The sequence below is a fragment of the Solanum verrucosum genome, unplaced genomic scaffold (genome assembly GCF_900185275.1).
Source record: "Solanum verrucosum unplaced genomic scaffold, falcon-dt-bn FXZP01000144.1, whole genome shotgun sequence".
In the NCBI taxonomy this organism is placed as follows: Eukaryota; Viridiplantae; Streptophyta; class Magnoliopsida; order Solanales; family Solanaceae; genus Solanum; species Solanum verrucosum.
This window is the reverse complement of record NW_026020773.1, coordinates 1,353,499-1,378,814: the sequence shown is the minus strand read 5'-3', so window position 1 is coordinate 1,378,814 and position 25,316 is coordinate 1,353,499. Positions and strand designations below refer to the sequence as shown.

The window sequence follows — 25,316 nt, the reverse complement described above, 5'->3', positions numbered from 1 at the left end:
AATTAATTTGGTTTTTTTATTTTATTTCTCCAATTTTATCAATTGAGATATTGGTTCTTGTCATGCGTATTATCTCAAATTTTGTGATTCACTTTAAATAAAAAATTTGTTTTATATTTAAAATTTATTTTAATTTTAAACTTTTCATTTTATTATTAATAAATATTTTATAACAATAAAAATTCTATAACTTATTTTAAATTGTAATTTCTAAAAGTCTCTTTGTATTCTTAAATTATGTGGTTTAATCAAATAAAATCCCATAAAATAAAATAAAATAAAGCAAGGAGTATATCATTAATAATAACCTCTCTAACTTTGATTAATTACATTTTAGTTTTCAATATGCACTAAAACTAAATAATACTATTAATATACTACCAATAATTATTAAACACATGTATTTCTATTTTCCACACCACATAAATACACAAAAAGTACAAGTGACATCCCTTTCCTTCTCTTCTCTCCATCTGTTTTTTTTTTTTTTTTTAATTTGTCATTTTGTCATGTCCTTATTATATAGATTATTATTTTCCTAAGTTTTTGTCTTTTTCCATGCACCTTCTTGGGATATACATTGGATTTCTAGTGGCAATATTTATACTACTGTATTTTTATAATAATAAGGTGTGAAATGATGATTTCATATGACACATTATAATTAATTTAAATACATTATAATATCCTTTTTAATTTATCAAGATTTTCAAAAGTTAAAAGAAAACTTCGTGCGTACTACTAACCAGTGTCTTCCTTAGTCGCTTAGTCATAGTTCGTTGTATGAAATGTTTCGTATTTAGAGATAAAGTTTGAAAATTGATTTGTATATTTCAAAAAGATATGAGGTAAATAGTTTATATAGACGCAAACCTCGATTGTGCACTAGAGGAAAGAGGGGCCCGGGGGTGGGGGTCGGGGGATATAATGTTGTTGATTCAACCGTTCGAAAATCATAATCTATTAAAAAAAAAATCTTTAATCACTTGCTATAGGCCAAAAATTATAATGCACCACATTAATCTTTATAAAGTTATATTCTTCCAATATTTTCCTTTCACACTATGAAAGAAAAAATAAAAACAAAAAGATGAAAAGTGGAAGCAACCATATATTCTCTAACGTGATTCTTCCATTCTCTTTTTCGTTCATACTATAAAACAAACAAACAAACATATAAATAAAAAGAAGTAGATTCGTTTGGCATATATATATATAATAATAATATGTGGGGATGAATATTTATTATCTTTTTATTTGATGTCTGATATCGTATTATTAAAATTAAATTAAATTTATTGTAAATTTGTTTATCACACTATTTTTCTTTATTAATTGTCTTTCTTCACTGAATTGAGGTTCTTCTTTAACAATTTCTCTATTTTTTTTAGTTAAAGATAAAATATTAATGCAATTTATCTTTTTCAGACCCCACTTATAATAATATATCGAATATATTATTATTATTATTATTTTTTATTTTTTTAAAATGTTTGACTCACTAAACATAATAAATTTATTGTTTGTGGGAGAGAAAAGAAGTAGAAAACAAATAGTTTGGCATTTTGGTTGAATGTATCTAACCTTCCAAGAAAAAAAGAGTAAAAAAAGTTGCTTGTTCTTGTGGACAAAGCTATGTACAATGAATATGAACAAGAAATAATCCTCTATCTATCTCACACCCTCTCTTTATAATTTTGTCTACACATATTTTAAACAATATTTTCACTTTTTTAGTTTTGTTTTCCTCGATATTTATTTGAGTTCAATTAATTTAGATACACGATGCATAAAATCTATTCAATAAAAGTATTTTTAATCATTTTTTAATATTAGGACTCGAAATCGAGATTTAATTAAAAGAGGAATAGTGTTATCTGTTGGAGTTTTTGGCCAAAAACATCCTTAAATTATACTCCAGACTTAAACTACATCCTTAAAGTATCATTCTTAGCAGAAAATATCCTTCAAGTATTAAAAGTGAACAATATTCATCCTTTTGTTAGATATCGTCAAAAAACTAAGGGATCCTACAAAAATATGAGCAGTTAACGTGACTATCAACAAAGTTTTCCTGCATAATTTCACTACCCGCTATAAGAAGTTCCTGAAAAAATATTCAAAATCTTAGACACTATTGCTTACTAAAACAAAAAATGTTTGGAAGGTGTGAGGATACATGATTTGCTCTGTTTTTTATATAGTAACGGAAAGAAGCTAAAGCTTAATTATCTTTACCTTTTTCATAGCCAAACTGTATTTAGATCAATAAATTTTTGGGCCAATTTGATATTGAAGTGATCAAAATATCGATTATGTCTCGCATTTGAGTTTCATTCTACATTATTAGAAGCGGAAGTCTCCAAAAAACGCCGCTTATAGCATATTCAATTGAGAAGAAACATATTTCAACTAATAATATTTTTAATATCAAATTACATGAAAAATAAATGAAAAAAACAGTTAAATTAAAAGATTTGCAAAATACTAAACTCAATTCCAAAAAAGTTCACGATAGTATTTTTGACGTATCTTAGAATAATAATTACAAAGGGATGACTTGATTTTTATGGGATATGTTAGTTTTCTGATAAATTCAAGTAGAAGGATGAAAATTGTTCACTTTTAAATACTTGAAGGATGTTTTCTGCTAAGAATGATATTTTAAGGATGTAGTTTAAATTTGGGGTATAGTTTAAAGATGATTTTGGCCAGAAACTCTTATATGTTGCATCACATTTTTTTATGGAGAAAATATTTCTATTACCACAAGACAATTGAATATTTATGTTATTCTCTATTGTCTATCAAAAGTGTTCACTTAGTTTTTTTTTTAATTTATAAAAATAATCTCTTAGAATCACTTATAAATCATATTATCATAACCTTTATATGTAAACTAAAGTAACATACACTAGTCCATCTCTTCATAATATTGTTAAAAGTCATAAGAACATCAATAAAATGATTTAATTTCTTTCTAGGTCTCACACGTCAATGAAGCAAACATCATTTACTTTCCTCTCAATTTTAGTGATTATAAAGCACATGCAGTATATATGAAATGCACGCTACAATATACTTTAATTGCATCAAAGCGTATATTTTTATTTTCTATATCGTATAAATTTTAAAATCAATGAAATTTTTTATTTAACTTGAGTAATCCTCTTGATATGTGGAAAATTCTAATCAAGTGACAAAATGTATTTAGGAGTTACTTATGTCACAAGATTAAATCATTTTTATAGTCTTATTGAATCTAAGGAAATTCTTTATCTGATCTATGTAATTTCCTTAACGTTTGGAAAATATTCTAATCAAGTGGCAAAAGGTATTCAAGAAATATGTATGTTACAAGATTAAATCATTTTTCATAGTTTTATTGAATTTAATAATCGAAGTTTGTTAAATATTTGATGGAAATCAAAGAGGTATTTTTGTCATTTTGTGGACAAATTTGAATATTCAAAACTTGTCCGCAAACCGAACTTAAGCTCTTTTAAGGGCTCAATTTAAACAAAAAAATTAACTTCTCTTCTGAATTTTAGCTCCGCTCCATTCTCTTTCTCCGACGATCTGTTTTCTAAGGTGATCTCCGAATTCAAGTTTGTAAGTTCCTTATTTTTCTCTTATTTTACCCCTAAATTTGGCGAGAAAAAAGTCCTAATTTATTTGTCAATGGATTTTATTAGTATATATTACTACAAATTTGGAATTTAAGTTAAATTCTCTTTGTATTTGCTCTAATTGCATTAGTTAAGTGTCATTTTCGATTTCTTATCGTTTTTTTTTGTGGTTTTCATCATGATATTTCATATTCATTAGCCTGAAATGAGGGGAATGGTTACGAATTCATACAGTAGATTTAACTAGTTCAAGATTGAAGTGTAGTTAATTGATGATTTGCTGACAAGATAGTTCAATAAAATGGGTGACCTAAAACTAAAATTAAGAAAAAGATAACCTAATTAGTTTGAGCTTGAAATGTTTAATAAAACATCTCAAAGATTTGAAGACAATTTTACAAAGCAGTATTAAAACATGGTTGATTCAAATTGAAGTAAATTAGACGAATTAAGAAATAAAAACTAACTACAAATTTGATTGTGTATGATTTTTAATTATAATTGCATCAATAATAAAATTTAAAAAATATGTGCATAATAATTATAGCCGTCAAAATGGACTTAGCCCATGGGGCAGGCCCAACCCAACTCGTTATTGGGGTAAGATTGGGATATTGATTTTTCAAGCCCATTTAAAACTAGAGCTTATAAGTCCGATTCATATAAGGCCTCATTTGTTTGCACTTAATGAGGGTCTGAATCTTAATCATTCATATTCAGCCCATTAAGTGCGTTTGTTTTTTAGGTCTGAATCTTAATCATTAAGATTCATTTCATTAAGTCCATTTGTTTCTTTTTTTAAAAAAAAAAAAACCTCTTAATGGGTCTTAATGAGTCTGAATGAATCATATCTATAACAGAGTCTTAATATTATTCAGACTCTATTATAATAATAAGCGTTCTTCATAAACAAATTCTCTTCTTCCTTGCTTCTCTTCTGGACAAGTTTCAAGTTTCTTCCTCTCATTTTCCAACCAAATACCATATTTTTTCTTTTGAATAAGTAAGTTTTCATAATCTATACAAGTATTTATTTAATATTTTTAATATACAATATTCTTGGGTGAATTGATATTTATGAAGAACTCTTCTTGTCACAATTCGTTTGTTGTCAAAACTTCTTTGAAAGAAGTTATCATTGTTTCTTGAGAAAAAAATGTTTAAGAAAACAAATAAATCATCTTTTTTCTGAGGTTGGTTATAAACTTATTCTTGAAATAATTTTTTGGAAGAAGTATTCTTGGTTTTGATTATAACTTTTATTGATAAAGGGTTTAATTCCTAATTAAAAAAATATATATTATGCACATTCAGATATTGAAAACAAACAATCTTAATGATTTAGTGTTCAGACCTAGAAACTACATCTTAATATTCAGACAAGCATTCAGATTCTGACATCTTAATCTTAATGCTAATCTTAATATTCAGATGTGCATTCAGATTCAGACATCTTAATCTTAATGAAAACAAATGAGGCCCAAGTCTTTGGCCCTTGAGGGATACATTGACATATTCTACGCCTTCGCCTCCCTCTCATTTCGCTTGTCACTTTCTTATCTCATTCGCTTATCTGGGATGCATCAACATATATCTTGCATATCTAGTATCCCAAACATGCTAATCACTCTAGATTTATTTGCCAGTGTTGTTGAAATAACACCATTGTTTGTTATATTTGATTTGAAAATCGTCTCATTTTTTTGATGTCATAGAATTTTATTAAGTTTGAAAAGAAAAAAAAAAGAAGGGCTAGCCCGCCCCAACCCGCGACCCTTATAGGATTGGGTTGGATTGAACATTTTCAAACCCTCCAAATGAAGGGCCAGCCCACCCTAGCCCTTCAAATTTCTTAGCTCGTGAGACTTGGGCCGGGTGGGACTGGACTAACATTTTTTTGACAACTCTAATACTAATAATTACTAAGAAGGGTTGTTAGGGAGCGCTTTGTTAACCAAGAGGGTAAGTACTCCTTCATTCTTAACCAAGAGGTCTCGGGTTCGAGTTCCCTTGGGTACGGAATCGCTTTTGTTAGGGAGCGTTTTACCTCCCAATGTGGGACTTCTTGGTGTGAATTCGAATTTAGTCAGGCTCCAATGTGAATACCGAACACCGAATGGAAAACCCAAAAAAAAAATGTAATTACTAAGAAATTAGCAACAAACTATTAAGAAAAATTTAATTAATACTCCCTTCATTCCTTTTTGACAAATTATTTTAAAACAAATATTTATAGCATACATGACAACTAAAAAGAATTAATTTTTTTAATATTCTACCTAAGGTAGTATTTTGTTTCATCAGATCTGGTTATACCTTTCTTTTATGTATGTGTAGTGTAGCTCAGTGCTTTTGCTGGAATTTGTTTCATCTTCGGTATGTTTTCGTAACTGAATTTGGGGGGATTTTTAGGGTTAGGGTTGAGCCGCCTTTGTAAATCATACTCTATTTTGCTGAAATTTTGGCACATGAGAATTTGATTGTTTGTCATGGAAACTGAACTAATAGTTGTTGTTAATCTGTACGAGTTTGCTGTAATTTGTTTCTTTCCGTATGTTTTCGTAACTGGATTTGGGGATTTTTGCTTCTTTGGAATCCTGCCATTGCTTTAGTAGCTTTAGGGTTGAGCCACCGGTGGCCACTGACCAAAAAAAAAAAGAGGAAAAATATGGAGTATGAGTAAAATGTAGTAATATTTGCTATTTGTGCTTTGGTGCTTAATTCCCGGGTTGAAGTCACAAATTTTGAGTTGTATCATTAAAAATTTCAGATGATCAGGATGTGTGTTGTCTTGCTTTTTCTTCCATACTAATTAGTCGTTGTATTGTTCTTGTAGTTTCTGATCCTTCGATGTCTGTTAATATATGTTGTTTCTCGTAACTCTGTTATCGTATTATTTTGTTGTAGTTACTGCTTTTTTTCAGACTGCTTTGTCATAGTTTCTTTAGTATTTTGTCACGACTTCTTCACTTTTGTCATTTCTTTTTTGAACTGCTTTTCCCTAAGCCGAGGGTCTATTGGAAACAAGTCAAACAACCTTTCTACCTCTCAAGGTAGGGGTAAGATCGTATCTTTTTGTTGTTGTTGGGTGTTTTCAAGAGTTTCTTTTTTATTCTTGCAGGGCGTTCTACTCTTTTGTGTAAACAGAATGCCTCGGTATGTTTAATCCAATGAATTTGATTATATTTTGTAAAATTTCTTCCATCTTCCCTATTTGATTCTCACCCTCTTTCTCCTCCTCAGGTATTACTGTGACTACTGTGATACTTACTTGACGCATGATTCTGTAAGTTACCTCAAATCATCTTTCAAGAATCTCTGATTTCAACCTAGGAATTTTGTGTACGTTATTGGATATTGGATTGGGCACTTGGTCTAGAAGCTCGAATACGAGTTTTGCCGAACCCAATAGCTTTTGTAGGAAGCTTTCGGCGGACACAAGCCCTAGGGACTAACAATGTATTTGTGTTTAAAATCATTAAATAGTTGTTTTTAAATTGCAGAATCCATAAAATTGAAATCCTAGCTCCAGGCTTAGTTGGGTTTGTTCCCCCCTGTGCACTTGATTTGCTAATTGCCGCTTTTATTGAGCTTAATTAGGTCACACATAACATTAAGTTCTTTAATCACTTAATCTTTGTGGTGCCTTCGTTGTAAGATTTTATTCACCTGAAATATTTTCTTTGAGAAAGTTTAACCTGAAGATTGTTTGGACTTTGGTGTTTGGATGAGATCTCACCAGCACAACACAAGTATCAGGTAACTCTGTCCACCAATGCTTGGACAGATGGAAGAAATCACCCAGTATTTTTGTCTTCACTAGGATTTGAACCTGAGGCCTCATGTATCTCAACTCACTTCCTGCTAGACTATGTTGAATGCATAACTTTCAATATTTGAAGGTTGACAATAGATAACAGTGTCTGAAAAACATACAATCTCTTAGAATCCATGTAGGCTTAGTGAAAATAGGACATAATGGAAGGAAAAAAATCTTATGTGGATGGTATCTATTAGTTGGCAGTATGTCATGCTAGTAGGATTGCTCAAGTCCTATACTTTCTAGGTGTGTTTTAGTCTTAACAGATTATGTTCCGGTAGAAAATATATATAACTTCTAGTGATTCCTATTTTTTAAATTTATTTTTTGTATAATATTGGCCTGAAGTGAGCTTAAATGGTGCGACATGGTCAGTGATGGTCCATATAGCTGACACCGGCTTTAAGTGCACTCGTAGTTGTTTTTGTTGAAAGGCTGATAATAGTGTTTACATATTGGTTGAAACAAGTGAATTGAGGTAAGAAGAGTTGAGAAATTCTCTTAGGAAAACATTCTGAGCAACCAAACTATGGAATAAAAACATTTCTTGAGAAAAGGTTTAAAGAATACACTAACTTATCCTAAATGTAATCCTTTTGTAGAAGTACATTTGAGTTGATTGCAGGTTTCTTGTGTCCATGACTCTTCATTGGAGCTTTTCAGGAAAAACCAATAATTATGTGTTGAATTCATTATGATGTACCTGCAATTGACAACACTACTATCTTGCTATTTTCAGCCTTCTGTTAGAAAGCAGCATAATGCAGGGTACAAACACAAGGTATTATTTCCATTTCCTCTGAGATTAGGCTTATCACTTTGAACAAGTCTCACAAAATTATACTTTCAGGGAAATGTTCGAACTTATTATCAACAATTTGAGGCACAACTGAATCAAAGTCTAATTGATCAAAAAGTCAAGGAACATCTAGGGGCCTTTAGACCAGTTGGCCTTCCTTTTCCTCAGCTAAGGCCTGGTCTTCCTGGTCTTCCAACTCCTCAGATGCAGATGCCCGGCAACCCTCAAATGCCACCTGGTGCCCAATGGGTCCCTGGTATGCGGCCTCCGGTGCTTCCAAGGCCCATGCCCGGTCTTCCAGGTATCAGTAGCATTGTGAACCCTTATGAGTACCTTGTTCTTTTATATACCTCTTGAAGATAGTTGTTTTATATTAGGTCCTCCACCAAACTTTGAAGATGATTGTTGACTATGCAAGGATTTCCAATCTTATTTTTGTTTTTTAATTGACATCAGCGGCGGAGGGAGAGTGTTGGCTGCGGTTTTGACTGAACCCAGTAGCTTTAGTTGAAACTCTCTACTTATTTAGAAGTTATTGAATATGTACAAATTATTAATTTAGAACCTAGTAACTTAAAAAGATTAGAATTTAGAACCTCTAAACTTCAAATTCCATCCCCTCCTCAGGTTGACTCCTAGATTGTATGTTTGTGTACATCTGTAGGTTTAAAGATTTTACAATAAATAAGCTCCCAATGGAAGGGATAAATCCCTGTTGTATCACTATTAGCTATTCAAAATGGAATGTCGTTCTTGTTTATGTAGTTTGGAATTTTTTTATGTGAACTTGGCATTAGAGTTCCTTTTCAGAAGATGTAGGTTCAATTCTCATCAGCTGCTCCATATTTTGATCAAGTAGGTTTATCCGATCAATGAAATCACATATCTGTTTTCTATTATTAGTATGACATGCACCCTCAATAGTGTGGAATAGATATAGAAGATTCATATAACCGATACTGATTAGCTTAGGATTGAGTCCTAATTAATTGATCGAAACAATTTTGCAATAGGTCTTACCAAAATTAAGGGAAAAGAAAAAAACAATTTGGCAATAGATCTATTAGGAAACAACAGTTGCCTAGTCTCAAGGGTTCAAATCATTGAGGTTTTGTTAAAATCTATCGAAGCCGTAGGTCACCATAAAATATTTAATGTTTCCTTTGAGTGGGAATCAAGGACATATGTGGTGAAAGAATACAAGTTTCATCTGTGAGACTATCTCTAGTTTTGAACAACTCCAATTGGTTCGTCAAGAAATGAAATTAGTGGAACTATGCTTTTGCATCCAGCTTTGAGCACTCCAATAGCCTAGGTTCCGGAATGCATTATGGGATACATAAATCAACTAAATTTCAGTCCTTAATTAGTTTTGTGTGTGTTTGGGGGGGGGGGGGGGGATTATATGAAACCTCTGCATCTTTGGATGATTCATTGATATTTGACTTCTGCAAACTGTCAACCTACCTTAAACAGCCCACCTCTATGTGAGCATGATATTATAATTCGTATTCTGCAACTACTGCACATTGTTTTGGGAGGATGTAGCAAGCTAGTTTTGTTTTGACATTTTCCTTTTAAAGCATAGAATTCACTAATGCAGTTGAACTCCCTTTAGCTCATAATAATTTGAAGGTGCATATGATACCATCTACATATTTGTTTCTCAAGCCATTTTGTATTCTTCTTGTTTGAATGCTAGAGAGAAATCGTGTCATGCTGTAGTTTTTGGAAGTTTGCATATCGATGTTGCCTTGAGAAGTTTTCCCTAATTATAGTATCTGGATAATAGACCTTTAAAAACTAGAGTGTCTTTCAATGGTTCCAGGTTATGCTCCTCCACCAATGCCTCAGATGTTGGCACCTCCCGGTGCTCCTATGCCTGGTCAAGTCAATAATATGCAAAGACCTGTCGGTCCACCAAGTGCAGTTCCAGGAAGTATGGGAATGCCTGCTCCTACTGGCGGCCCTCCAATGTTTGCACCACCTCCCGTGTATCAAGGAAGTACCACTGTGCCAACAAGCGGAGGAGGTGATAATTCTAGTATCAACGCTCAAGCTGCCGACTCTAATCAATAGGCCGGTTTATGTACAGAAAATCCAGATGCTACTGTCCTGAAGCTATTCTTAATCTGGTTTCAACGTGTTTTATTTTCTATGTTGTGATGTTAAGTGCTAGAAATCCATGATATGGTTAGATGTAAGGTAAACTGGTCAGGGAAGAGAGAAAAATTCATTTACTCAAGGAAGGTTTTGGCTAGCAACATTGATTGTACCTTTGAGAAATGCTTCTATGGTATTTATTTAGTTCAGTGAAACTATTTTAAAGTCTAAATCCATATAGACAACCCCTTAGGGGTTGTTTGGTGTGAAGGATAGAATCAATTAGTCCTGGGATTAAATTATAATGCCATTTAATTTGTTGTTTGATTGGCAAGTTCGAGATTTATTCCGGAATTAATAATTAGTAATTGGATAAGTTATCCTTCTCCTTTGGGTGGTATAGTAAATCTTGGGATAATTATTTCGAGATAAAATAGGTAACTGATAGTCGTTTCTTTAACCTTTTTTTATACATCACTTTTCATATTCATGAAGAGTATTTTTTGTAAATAAATAACTTTGTTCATAAAATTTATGCAATGCATATTATTGTGAATACAACAAGTCAATATGAGAAATAATCTCAGCATAGCTGTCATGACATATTGAGCGTCTTACACTTTTCAATGTAACATTACTAGTAGCTTTTTTTGTCGAAAATTTATTTTCATTAAAGTTTTATAAAAATGTCTGTACCCTGTTGAACTATTCGCAAAAAGTTGTAATTCTCCCAAGTAAATCGCTAGTCATAGTATTTAACACACTTTCCGCTAACATGACATAACGAGTGTAATACACTTCTTGCCTCGGCGTAGCATTACTAGTAGTTTCTTTGTCGAAAAAAATCGTAAAAGTCAGCACCCTATTGTACTAATCACAAATAAGTTGCAATAAACGAAAAAAACCTACAATGGAATAGCACCAACATGAACTTTTTTTTAGTCTACTCCTTGAGCAGTTCAACAACGGAGGCATCAATCTTTCCTATAAAAGTTACACTATCACAGTTCTGTGTTCAGGCAAACATTGCCTTTGGGGATGCATCAACTTTATCTTGCGGAAACATCAGATAATCTAGTAGAAACAGAAAATATTGTACATAGGAAACCGATAAATAAAAAAATAAAACAGGAAAACTTGAACCAAAGATCGATGTCTTGGCTCATCATTGTCATTTACATGGAGATGCACCTCTTCCACGATGGGCGTGAGATGCATCTCTATCACATGGGGTGCCATCTGATGGTCTCAGACAAACGAGAGATTACTGGAGTTAGGCCGAGATCCGTCTTGCTAATGTGATTCATAGTTAGTTAGGATTCGACTTTCCTGGGTAGACCTTTCACAAACTAAGTAGCTGTAGCATCGGCACACAACACTGCCCATCATAGTTGCAGATTTCAGCAGGACCTTAGTATAGGTATGAAAAAACATCAAGCTGTCTGAAGAACTGAGGCCGAAGCATCCGGCAAAACCATCAGGATTATTTTCCAACATGTACAGGAAGGAAATGTGAAATAAAATAGAGTAATTTTTTGGATTCTGGAATCCATTGGAGCCACAATGGACATCATACAGGAATGGATATACTTTGCGGCGTAGTTTCAGCGACGTGATGCAGGTGGGCCAGCAAAAGGATACTGAGGTAAGACTGACGATGATCTTCCAGGCTCATCTCTAGGATGCTGATATATGTGGCCATAACCTGATAGTGCATAAGGAGTATTTGGTGCATAAGGAGTAATTGGTGCATAAAATCTTACATTTTCAGCAGGCAATCTTCCTGGATGGCCTCTGATGTCACTCACATAGTTGGAAGCACTAGCAAATGACTCTCTGCCTGTCAAAGGCAACTCTCCAGGTGTTATCATTGTCCGTGGAAGAGAAAGATACCGGTTCACAAGTGAGGTGGTATCCTCGTCGTAAGGATTTACATTTTTTAGTAAACTATGATTGGCAGCTGCAGACATTGTATTGCTACTTTCTGCAGCAGGAGTAACAGTACCAGGTCTCCCATGGAGACAATCGAGGCCGTAACTACGGTATTCCCTTTCATTTGGAAAACGAGCATCAGAGTAAACATGTTCATTCCGTGCAAAAGCTGCATCACTTCTCACACCAGTAGGGGCCCTCAGTAGCTGCTGTATTCCTTGTTCTGATCCATAATGATCCAATTTGTGGGTCACATGTACTGCAGAAGTACAGGGCCGCAGATGTTTTGCCTGTTGAAGACCATAGCTTCTGTATTCTTTCTCAGTAAGAAAATGCGGATTACGGGCAACCTCTCTAGGCATGACATGATGGTCCACAAACTGCTGCCTTCCATGATCATGTGGTGAGAAATTCTGACCTGCTTTACTACTGCCGTATTGAGCTCCATATGCATGCTCCCTGACAGGTTCATAACCAGATAAAGGTGGTGCTGCTGAGCGCTGAATAACTGGCTGAGCCACAGCATCCTGTAGTACTGGTTTGAGAGTTGGATCCATACATGGTGCAGGTCTAAACAGCCCTGTTAACTTCTCCACCTGCTCAAAGATATTGAATTCAGATTTTCGGAAAACAGTGAATAACTTGCTAATTAGGGAGGTCATTTGGTACCTGCATAACTGTCAGCTCAGTCTTAAACTTGCGTGTCTTTTCATCATAATTGTCTTTAATTGCTTTCTTGAACACATTCTCTGGTAGTGGAATACAGTCCTTGTGAATCATAAAAGGTACCTGTTGGATGACCAACCATCAATATAAACACCTCACAAACAGGAAGAAGATGAAATTCATAAAATAAGGACAGCATATTTGACCTGAGCAGGGAACGCCCCACCGAATGCCGCTGGTTGAAGTCTCATTCCACCAGCAGAAGATGCCTCATAGATACCATACATTAGCTTAAGATCGAAATCAAAGAGGAAAAGCTTAAGACCAGGTTTGATTCCCATTACAAAGTGTTGTTTGCTTGCCGAAACACCCATCACACGATATCTGAAACAATCTTCTTTCGTTCTGGCATTGCACATGAAAATTACTCCACCAAGACTATTCAAAGTTTTTGCATCCTTATTTACCTCTCCCCGTCCTTCATTTAGATCAAGGCTCTTTTGAGTTTTTTCATGCTTACTCATCTCTCCACATCTTTCACTCATATCCAGTTCATTGTTTCCTTTATTAATATTGTCAGACTTACTAGCATCTTTTTCACCAACATGATTTCCTTTGTTGCCATTTTTTGCCTTCTTGTGTTTGTTTCTGGCTTGCATTTGTGAACTAATCTCAGCTTCTTTGGTTTGTGCAGAGTTTATGTGAGAGAACCTTTTTACAAGTTTACGTTTACCCTTCAGTGCTTGGGGAGTTTTTTTTTCAGCAACTGTACTTTTAGAACTAGATTCAGCAGCGTTATTGCTCTGTTTCTTTTTCTTTTTTGGAGCCATAGTATTGCTCAGTTTCTTGTTCTTTTTGGAGCCATGGAATTTCCTCCTGTCAAAATCAGAAAAATAATCAATTTCTCCCAATCTAGCGGAAACTACGAATAGGAATAAGAAATCCAAATGCCTTTGGCAGAATTCAAAAGGCACAAAGGAGGGTCCTGAGGAGTTTAAGGTCATCACCACAGGGAAAGCAAATCATCAATTAACGACAGTTCAATCCTGAACTGATTAAAATCTGATGTATGAATCATATGTATCCATTCCCTTCAATTCAGACTCCTTTTTTTTAATAACCGTGGAGTGGCCAGCTATCACGCACCTCAAACTAATTCCACGGGATACATGTCACCTCCCACCATCAACATGTATCATGTAACTCTATCCACCAAGCTACTCAATTCCTAAGTTGCTCTGACTCTTCAAAAATGTTGCCACACCATGTCAGATCACTATTTTTGGAGGATCCAACTTAACATTTTTGAAGAGACGGACCAACATGGCTCAATTCAAATTTTTCTTTAATAATTGTGGTGTACGGGTCATATTTCCCATACCTTCTACCTCACACCACACCAGCAATATGTATCAGCCTATCAGGTAACCCAGTATACCAAGCTACTCAATTCAATTTTTTTTAATAGCAGTGGTGTTGGTGCGAACTTTCCCGCACCTCAAACTAATTCACAGATACCTCACACCTCCCACATGCCACAGGTAACTCTGCCCAATAAGCTATTCAATTCAGGTTCTTTTATCACAGGAGAAGCAAAATCTGAATACAAATCAAAATCCGGAATTGACACTTTCATTCACAGGAGAAGCAAATTCTGAATGAGAAATCAAAATCCGGAATATACACTTAAATAATGCAATTGGAGCAAATACAAAGAGAATTTAACTTAAATCCAAAATTATTAGTAATATACTAATATCAATCCATCCAAAAGCGAATTAGGTTTTGTTTTATGTATAAAAATTGGAAATTTAAGTTAGAGAAAACTCATGACCTTACACGCTTAAATTCAGAGATCGCCGGAGAAGATCGCCGGAGAAGGAGGAGGAGAGGAGCTAGTATGTAACCGAGAGAGTCTGATTGTTGTTCCAATCGACTTGGTTGAGGAATAAGAGAGAGAAAGATGGAGCAGGCCGGGCCCATAATCAATTGGGCTTCTGAATTTTGAAATCCATGGGCTTTAAGGATTTTAACATTTTTAGTCAGCCAGCTAAAAAAATTCATACACTCACGGGGTAATTACCAGGGTAATCACTTGAACATCCTTTATCGAATACTACATATATAGATTAAAAATAACTATTTAGAGATATATACTTAAGTTTTAAACGGCCTTGACAAAATTTCTAATTTTAATACTGATCACTCGGCCATAATAGTTTGTAGTTGTTATCAGTGTATACTTGGGATATAATCAATGTTTATATACTGGTTAAAAAAAATAAAAATTAGGATGATTTTTATTGTGGGATTTGTTAGACTAATATGTAGTTTAAAATGTCTTTTTTTAAGAAAATAAATAAATTGTATAGTACTATTATATACTACTTTCATTTCAATTGATGTATCTTGTTTTTTTTTTTTTGTTCTTTTAAGATTAATTTTAAAAGAATGACACGTTTATATATTTAATTAGTTTTAATTCCAACATTTTCTTTTTAATATCAGTGACACAACCTTATAAAAAGACATGAAAAATAACATAAGTAGAGCTTAATTGGGCTAATTTTCTTGTTTTTATAAAAGTATATGTTCTATGATACGCTAATTAATTATTTAAAAGATAAATATATGTATTCTCTATACAAATGTTTTAGAAAGATGAAGCAACCTTCTATAGAAAGTAAAAATGCATTGATAGTGTTACAAATTATTTACACCATAAAGTAAAAATAACTTAAATTGTTTTTTTATCTAATTCTACAAATGAGAGTACAGTAAGACCTTACTAAATTACTACTCATAACCTCTCTAAGAATTCGGTCCCAACTTGGCCAATGAAAAAACTCATTTCGATTAAGATAATATATTTTTAGAAGACCCCTATATAAATATATGGTCTTATTAATATAATAAATTAATAATTCCTTAAAAGTACAAATATATCTAAGACAATTTAGTCAAATATGATTCTATTGTGTTCTGTTTTTTATTAAAATTTAAATATAGTTGAAGCTCATTAATAACTTTTCTTATTGCATCCAAAGGTTTTGGTGTTGTCTTTTAAATCTGCACCATAAAATTATAAAGAGTTTTAATATAAGTGTTTCCTTACGATTGTATCATTTTCAACTTTATCATCAACATTATTTTTTCAATGGTATCCACAATTTTTTCTAAGTTTTGAACCCCTAAACATGTATCATTTTTACCCATCCAACGGGTTATTAACATCCATTTTATTGCAATAACTGAGATCATTAATCATGACATCAAGTTCATGAATGATTTTTTCACAAGTGGGTTCATTTAAAATCTCTGAGATTTCATCCCGAACGAATTTTGTAGTATCGAAACACTCTTTAAATTAATAAATATTAATTATTGATTAAATAATATCTCTATAAAATAATATTTTATGATCCACCTATATTAATTTAGTGAGGTTTTAGTGTATATCTTCTTTATTCTGAGATGTTTTGAGTTGGGTCATTTTCCTTAGTAAAATATTTCCATAGTTGTTTTCTAAACAAATCCAAAACAGAAAAGAACATTGAGAATTTACATTTGTTCAAAAATTAGCAAACCAAGTGAATTTACATGGGAATAGATAACAGACAACCTTTTCTGGACAAACTATGAAAACTTAGTTACTATACCAATATGATACAATACCTCTGTCCAGCTAAAACTTCGAGTATCTGGTAACACAAGGATATCATCATCTGTTACTTGGACTAGTAGCGTTTTTTAATCGATACACAAGCAGTTGGGCACGAAGCTTTCTTCGTGAAAAAGCTGGACAGATTTTCATTCTTTACAGTTTTCGTCATGAAACTTTGTGAAAAGCTGATGCCTGTACTTGAAACAACATTAATGTTAGTCAGCTAGTTAGGCTTTCTCATATAGATGGTACAAAAAGGCAAATAAAAAGCAGGTGACTCAAAATGATCCTAGAGCAACAGCGTCCAAATGTACAATCACTTTAACTATAGGTTGGTACATGCTAAAATTAAGTGGGTGGCTTAGTTTAAAATTTATTGATTCCAAATTTAGTGATATAACAATCTTTTTGCATTGGTGTTGCTAGTGCAAATTAGAAAGTTCAGAATCACTTTCAATAGAAAACAAAAGTAGGGTGATTCACAGAAATAGGATCATTTCATGCCCGAACAATAAAGATCACACTTCTTATCAGATTGTAGGATAAGGGCGTCATAACTTTAGTACAATCTTCATTCTCCTATTTTGTTAAATTGTTCATAGGTCTTATCAAATTGTAGGACATGCTTGTGTTGTAGCACCGGGGCCATTTTTGCAAAGATTACTTAAACATCAGCCACGAAGTATCATATTTGTGTAAATTTTCACAAAAATTTCATGACATGATCACTTGCTCAACACTAAGAATTCAGACATTTCAGCCACTTAACAAACATAAGGCAAGTTGCATTTCATGCACATATGTTAAAAGGGCAAAATTTTAGTCACAAATGAATAGGATTTAGCAAAATCACCTGGTTATGCAAAATATTTATTTGCTTCCCATAATTGAAGAACACCAAACACTGGTAATTTTGACATTAAAGAGAGAACAGATGGACAATGTCGTTTTCTTTTAGAAATACATACCTATTGTACTCCAGTTTCTGGATAACAATCCCATTAAGCAAGAGCTCCGAACTATAAACAAGAGTTCCTACAATAGTGATACTTGTTGCTATTAGTCACAAGAAAGCAATTGCCAGAAGGGCAAAAAGAAAGAACTGAAATCATACCCCTTTCCAGATATGGAATGCATGCTTTGTAATCTTCTTCGCAGGAAAGAATTAATAGATCATCACAAGTGATTTTACTATTAGATTCGTCCACCACCTGATAAGATCAAAAAGGAAAAGAAAGATCCTTAACTGAAATAAATTTGTTATTAATATTTTCAATAATACATTTAAAACAGCAATTTACAAACTTGGTTGATTTTTTCGCAGTGCACATCAGTCACACGTCAAGAGTAGAAACTAAAACTGCATCAAAAAAGTCAAATCAATGTCATGGTTGTGTACCTCACCACGCACTGCCTTGACCAAGGTTAGAAGGGTATCTCTATTAGGTTTTGCATTTGGAGTAATAATGACTCTTCGACCCTGTTAATTCAGATGAAAAAATGAACTTTATGATAGGCTGAATATTCCTGTATAAGTAACTAAAAGTGTACTCTCTCAAGCAACTTAAGCTTTTAGATCAGATGGTTACACAATTATACACACATACCTCTAGAAGGGGATGCTTTCTAGCATGAGCAAGTGAAGCAGGCATACTAAAACTGAGTTCCTTTTCCTTTTTGGCATCTCTTAAGATATAACTTTTCTCATCAACAAAACAGCTTGCTCTTCCACAGCTCTCAAGCCACAAATGTGTTACAATTGGTTTTCCATAGGCAATGGCTTCTAGCATATTCCTAGTTCTTACAAAGCTGTCAGTGACGAAGTGTGTGGCATCAGAACAATTTGACGTGGAGATAAATCCAAGTCTTGACAAAATCTGCATTCAAGGGAAATTAGGAAAACCATAAATCATTGTCCAAACTTGTTCAATTTAAAGTCGAAGATATCTCAGATAATGGGGAACAGTACCTTTTTCTGCTGCTTGATTAATTTGCTATCCAAGCCCTGGCTGAACAAGACACAAATGTCACCTGCACCTTTTCGTCGTCGTGAACCTCTAGGCAGAAAATCAGGTAATTGCTCTGCATAGCCTAATCTAAAAAGCTCTTGAGAAAGGGGTGATCTGGAGAGACTTCTCATGTGTTGCTTGCCTTTCTTGTGATCATTAAGACAGTATGATGGATCTGAGATTCCATTTGAAAATACGTCAGATTTCATCTCTTTTGTCAAAAGATTAGTGGATATGGAGGTCATTTCATTTAATTTGGCAGACTCAGTAGATTCAACTCTTTTGAAGTCCATGGGTATCATCTTCTGACTGGTGACTGAATATTTACAAATTGAGGAATAAGGTTTATTTGCAATCAGAATTGACGAGAGTCCTGACTGGGTCTTTTCTAAAGACTGATTCTGTCTTTTAAATTCCACGGGTTGGCATCTTCTCTCTGCCTTATGATTCAAATCTGGAAACTTTAAGTCATTTCCCTGATCAGCAGGCATCAGTAGAGGATAGAGATTGCTTGATCCATTAGAAAGCCGTCGCACCCCTTTATGTGTCCTTTTCCCCTTAGAGACCCAATTTTCCAATTTCACTTGACTCAATGTGGCTGCTACACTTTGGAAAATTTCTCCTTGATTATTCATGCTAACTTTTCTAGCTTTCCTTGATGTGTTAGTACTTGCTTTGGAAACTTTCCCTCTTACAACAGCCACTTTGAACAAATTATCATTTAACTCTCCAAGCTCATGTTGCTTCCTTCTTTTCTTTGGAAAATTAAACTCTGTGTTGGAATTGGTTGTTGGGCTCTCCAAGCTCCTCAAATTTAAAGACACTTGATGCCTAGTTCTATGAACAACAGAAGACAACTCTACTTCAGCTGAGCTACATAAAGTAGGTTCTGGTGAACTATCATCAATGTTAAACTCTCTTGAGATAGCGATCTCAGGATATTTCCCTTCTTTAACTAGGCTGGTTTTTGTAACAGGAGAGGCCCAAAGCACATCACTTTTCAAAGGAGGGGCGTGTAGTAGAGTTTCCATAGCTTCAGCAGCCAGTTGAGTATCAAGGCCAACATCATATGTCTCTAATCCATTTGATTGATTTCCGTCATAATCAACGTGTTGCTCAAATGTCCCCATATCAAATTGCTCATCCGACTTCCTCAGGAAGTTGGACCCAACATTCATGTGAGCTTCCGGGAGAAACTTTGGTTCCGCCTTATTTAAATCTGTCATACTTTCCATTGGCTCCTTACTGGATTGGATACAAGATACTTTTTGTTTCTTCAGTCCGTAATTCTTTCTGTGATAGGTCAATATCTTTCGGTGTCTTGAAAAAGAACCATTTGCACTATCACTTTGCCTCTCAGGCCAGTCAAAAACCCCGGAGTTTTTTACTGCATTTTGAACATTCATTCTGCATGCCAATTTTTGAGGTCCCACACGGCTGAAAAATGGAGGTGATACAATCTTATTCACTCCTCTAGCTTTGACTTCATTGAGTGCATCTTCATTGTAAACTGATAGGTAGTGGTCAATGAAGTCCAGAGCATTAGCTTCTGACAGCTCTCCAGATACTTGAGATTCAGTTTTGTTTAACTTGGGGAGTTCTATTTTACAAGAATGAAGTGGAAAATCTTTATCTCCATTCACACCATAAACAGTTGAGCCTTCCGTTTCCACATTTCCTTTGTAGACTTCATCCTTGGTTAATTCAGCAGCCTGACACCAATCCTCTTCAACTCTTGGTTTTGTATTAACACTGCTCTTATCTATTTGTAGAGATAGTCTGCCATTAATCTCAGAACACTGTTTCTGTTGATCAGTTTTCTCAAAATCTGTGGTGCTTCTGGCTGAATCCAAAAACTTAAATAGATTATTTGACCTCCGTAGACATCCTAATAAAAATATAGACAAGATTCAAGGTGCAAAAAAATAGGAGATACACAATTGAAAAGAATTCATGAAATGCACATTGAAAGATGCTATGAAGATCAAGGAAGCTATAAAGATTTGGATTAAGAGGGCTTTTCCCAATAGATGTAGAAATAGTTAAGTCATGATTATGTTGATAGCTATTGATCAACTTCAACGCCTACGCTTCAGATATTTTTACTCAAGTCAAGCTGAAAATTGAACTATGCCGTATATCACTGACAAGTCATTAGTTTATTAACTTCTGTCATAAAGGCTTCCTAGTTTCTACACACTTCTTGCTTTTGATCTAAAAACACAAATGGTTATCTTCCATAATTGTGAGACTAAAGATGGTATTCAGTCATAGGTGAGGAATGATAAATCAGAGAGTGTGCTATTCAACAAAAAAATATGAGTCCATTCGCAATTTACACATCCCAAAAACAACATTTCCAATGGCATTGATGCACATAAATCTATACAACAAGTTATCCTCCTTCAAAATGTTACAGCTTCTAGAGTATTTAGCTAGTGCAGTCAGGAGTACTTTGAGCTAGAAAGTTTTTAGATTCAGAGCTTCAGTAGGATTACAAATGGGTAAATGAGCATAAAATCATATATCATCAGTTTGATGATTATAAGAATGATATTGAGTGAAAGGTCATGCTTGTAAAACAAATGCTTACCCACATAGGTTTGTTTAGAAACTGGTGAGGGTTTCCACTTATCCAGCTGCTGTTTATACCTTGTATCATCAGAAGATCTCAACTTTGAGACACTTGCCACTTCAGTACCATGCATTCTTTCATCATCACTGTCAAGGACAACCTCTTCCTCACATTCATTTGCGATATGAGAGACCTCATTTTCAGCACAATCAGGGACATCCAAGCTCATTGTAGGAAAATCAAGGTTGTCCATTCCAATTAAAGGACTCTCAATGTTGAAAGTATCATAAAAGGGAAGTGTATATGCATTCTCAGCTTCCATTCTACTCTGATTCTGTTCGTTTTTAGCTTGCTCTCTGATAACAAAATACAAAAACAACAACAACTACCCATCAACACCAAGCAAGTTGGAGTAGGCTATATACTCACTAATCATTGCATTCCATTTTGCTCTCTCATCACAAAACCATGTACAGTTTTCTTTGATGAAATGACCTAAATCAAGCAGATTGTATGTTAAATGTATAGAACTCATATAACCGACTGCAACAATCAAAAAATTGAGATTGAGTTTATCGTTGCTTCTTTAATTAGCATACACTACCTGAATCTACTTGTTTTTTTTATAGGGAGTGAGTGGGCTGTGAGAACAAGCAAAGACAGAGATTTGAGGAATATATCCATAATTCCTCACCTTAACCTTAGTCACAGACTTCGTAATTTGCAGTTAAATTAATAATCTAGAGAGAATTAATACCTTAACAGCTCATGGCCAACCCATTTGAAATCCCTTGCCTGTCATTCAAGGAGCAATGTCTTTGACCAACCTCAACCAAAATCTAACTTTGTTAACTTTTCCTGCAAAATCAACAGCAGAATTAGTAAATACACAAACATATACACATACTATCAAGTTGAAATTTCAACTATTTTACTAGGAGACTTTATTTCCAACATGATCATCAGCAGCAACAACACCAGGATAATCAGAAGACAAATCCATCACAAGCAATGAATAATCTTGAATCCCCATATTATTGAATAATCATGGTATGCCCCCGAAAAAAATTAGAAGTTCATTCAAGCAGCAATGTGTTTGATCAACCTCAACCTCAATCTAATTTTATTATCTCATCCTGCAAAATCAACAACAAAAATAGCAAACACACAAACAAAAATGTACATTCAATGAACAATGTGTTTCAATCAACCTCAACCAAAATCTAATTTTGCTAATTCTTCCTGCAAAATCAACAACAAAAATAACACATACACAAAGAAAAATGTTCATTCAAGGAGCAATGTGTTTTGATGAACCTCAACCAAAATCTAATTTTGATAATTTTCCTGTAAAATCAACCACAGAAATAGCAAATACACAAACATATACAATCATATTGAAATTTCAACTGTTTTACTAGGAGACATGTATCTTCATCATGAATTCACGATCGTCGTCAACAACAACATCAGGATAATCAGAAGCAAATGTGTCACAATCAATTAATAATCTCGAATCCACATATTACTGAGCAATCATTGTATGCCCAAAACAGAGCAATGTTCATTCAAGGAGTAATGTGTTTGATCAACCTCAACCAAAATCTAATTTTGTTAATTTTTCCTGCAAAATCAACAACAAAAATAGCAAACACACAAACAAAAATGTTCATTCAAGGAGTAATGTGTTTTGATCAACCTCAACCAAAATCTAATTTTGTTAATTTTTCCTGCAAAATCAACAACAAAAATAGCAAATACACAAACAAAAATGTTCATTCAAGGAGCAATGTGTTTTGATCAACCTCAACCAAAATCTAATTTTGATAATTTTCCTGTAAAATCAACCACATAAATAGCAAATACACAAACATATACAATCCTATTGAAATTTCAACTGTTTTACTAAGAGACATTGTCTTCATCATGAATTCACGATCGTCATCAACAACAACATCACGATAATCAGAAGCAAATGTGTCACAATCAATTAATAATCTCGAATCCACATATTACTAAATAATCATTGTATGCCCAAAACAATACAATGTTCATTCAAGGAATAATGTGTTTGATCAACCTCAACCAAAATCTAATTTTGTTAATTTTTCCTACAAAATCAACAACAAAAATAGCAAACACACAAACAGAAATGTACATTCAAGGAGCAATATGTTTCGATCAACCTCAACCAAAATCTAATTTTATTAACCTCTCCTACAAAATCAACAACAGAAATACCAAACACACAAACATATACACATTCGATCATCTTAAAACTCTTAACTATTTCACCAGAAGACATTTATCTTCATCATGAATTTAAGGGCAGAGCTAGAAGCCTAACGTACAGGTTCAGCGCAACCTAATAATTTTAGTTCAAAACCTGTAATCATATTATATAATTACTAAATATATACAAAATTAAACTTAGAACTTACTCACTAACTAATACCCAATATCAGTTATCACTATCCTAGAATTTTAGAACTCATAAATTCTAAATCCTAATTCTCCTTCTCTGTTCACGATCATCATCATCATCAACAACAACAAAATCATGCCTAATAAAAAACACAATCCATTGAAGAAATTAAAGGGCAGTAATTGACAGTTTCGCGATATATATAGTTAAATAGAAGCGAGAATTAATCACCTGAATAAAACGCGATTACAGAAAACCAGTTGGAATCATTGATATGGATTCCACTTGAGGATTATGGAATCGCCGATACAGTCTAGACTGTAGAACTGTTGAGTTTTTGTTAATGGCGAAATATGGGTTTTTTTCGAGGAGAAATGGATAAGGCAAAAAGTAAAGCGGCAACTTTTTGGAGGGAAATAGTACATAATATTTATTTATTTTACTATATATGTATACATGTAATAAATTTGATTAAAAATTAAGGCATGAAAAAAATAATATGGAGCGAATTAATTAATTTTGAAATTTAAACTTTTTTCAGTTGTCTTCCTCTTTTTGTCCTATAATTGAAAAAAAGGAGTAATACAAAAAGGCAACCTTTTTTTTTTTATTGGTTTGAGGGAAGATCTAATCTCGCTTATTCCATTGCGGCATTTTCTTCTTGATAGGTCTCTTAACATCTTTTTTTTTTTAATCGAAGTTATTTCACAAGACTTGTTAAGGTAACAAGCTTTAAGTTTTTTGTGAAAAATAAAATTTATATATGTAAAAACTATTATTAAAAGTATCATAAATCACAATAAGTTATACTTAAAATATATAAAGAAATTCCGATAAAAAAAAATTTGATTGCGTTCCGTAAAAATTAATGGGAAATGACAACAAAAGCAATATTGGGGCGTTCCGAGAATCGAACTCGGGACCTCTCGCACCCAAAGCGAGAATCATACCACTAGACCAAACGCCCACATTGGCTCTTAGAGAGTAGACAATTTATATATAGAAATAATTATGTATTTAATTTGACTATAGTAGAAACTAGCAAGTTGTATAATATAAAAAATGGTAATGAAATACATTCTATCTTCAAGTGATGTTTCCTCACATTTTCAAAGAAATTTCATTTAATGAGTTTTTTTCGAGTCGGGGATCTTATTAGAAACAACACCTCTATCTTCCTTAATGTAGGGGTAAGGGTTGTGTACACCCACATATCCCAAATTCCATTTATGAGTTCACACTCGGTGTGCTTATTACTTTTCCTTCTATATGCACCTATAGAGGTAGCATATTTTTACTTCATTATATCTTCAAAACATATATTAAGAAATTGATTAAATATGTATAAGGGATGTGTTTGGTATGATATATATATATATATATGTAATCTAGTATTTCCTCTGTCCCTAATTATTTGTCCACTTTTAAATTGACACACCTATTAAGAATACAATGATATAGTGAGTTTACCATTTTACCCCTATTAATTATGAATTAGATGAATTAAAAACTTAAGATTTTCAAGAACTTTTACATTTTTCAAAGTAAATAATTGAGGATATAATATGTAAAAAAAAATTGTCCTTTCTTGATTTGTAAAAATGGACAAGTAATTAGGGACAACTAAAAAAAGCAAAAATAAACAAGTAATTAAGGACAGAAGGAGTAAAATAATATGAATTTGCCTAAGTACA

At 33.3% G+C, this 25,316-nt stretch overlaps 3 protein-coding genes and 1 non-coding gene across 4 annotated transcripts; 1 reads left to right on the top strand and 3 right to left on the bottom strand.

Annotated features, from left to right (window-relative positions):
- The first annotated feature begins 6,725 nt into the window (after positions 1–6,725).
- On the top strand, positions 6,726–10,583 carry LOC125813013 (U1 small nuclear ribonucleoprotein C-like). The gene is made up of 5 exons (XM_049492502.1): positions 6,726–6,785; positions 6,873–6,915; positions 8,189–8,230; positions 8,300–8,549; positions 10,077–10,583. Exons 1-5 carry the CDS (start codon positions 6,778–6,780, stop codon positions 10,325–10,327), a joined length of 594 nt encoding a protein of 197 aa, XP_049348459.1. The 5' UTR covers positions 6,726–6,777; the 3' UTR covers positions 10,328–10,583.
- Positions 10,584–11,323: 740 nt separating this feature from the next.
- LOC125812913 (uncharacterized) lies at positions 11,324–14,880 on the bottom strand. The gene is made up of 4 exons (XM_049492383.1): positions 14,789–14,880; positions 13,156–13,825; positions 12,953–13,072; positions 11,324–12,879 (listed from the first exon to the last, which is right to left on the bottom strand). The coding sequence occupies exons 2-4, from the start codon at positions 13,777–13,779 to the stop codon at positions 11,956–11,958; spliced, it is 1,668 nt and encodes a 555-aa protein (XP_049348340.1). The 5' UTR covers positions 13,780–13,825; positions 14,789–14,880; the 3' UTR covers positions 11,324–11,955.
- Positions 14,881–16,509: 1,629 nt separating this feature from the next.
- LOC125813030 (uncharacterized) lies at positions 16,510–23,946 on the bottom strand. The gene is made up of 10 exons (XM_049492522.1): positions 23,854–23,946; positions 21,955–22,055; positions 21,216–21,553; positions 18,978–20,510; positions 18,583–18,860; positions 18,221–18,490; positions 18,013–18,093; positions 17,728–17,824; positions 17,582–17,648; positions 16,510–16,805 (listed from the first exon to the last, which is right to left on the bottom strand). Exons 3-10 carry the CDS (start codon positions 21,517–21,519, stop codon positions 16,760–16,762), a joined length of 2,676 nt encoding a protein of 891 aa, XP_049348479.1. The 5' UTR covers positions 21,520–21,553; positions 21,955–22,055; positions 23,854–23,946; the 3' UTR covers positions 16,510–16,759.
- Positions 23,947–24,517: 571 nt separating this feature from the next.
- TRNAP-UGG (transfer RNA proline (anticodon UGG)) lies at positions 24,518–24,589 on the bottom strand. Its single transcript has one exon. It is a non-coding gene; the product is annotated as a tRNA-Pro (tRNA).
- Positions 24,590–25,316: the final 727 nt, after the last annotated feature.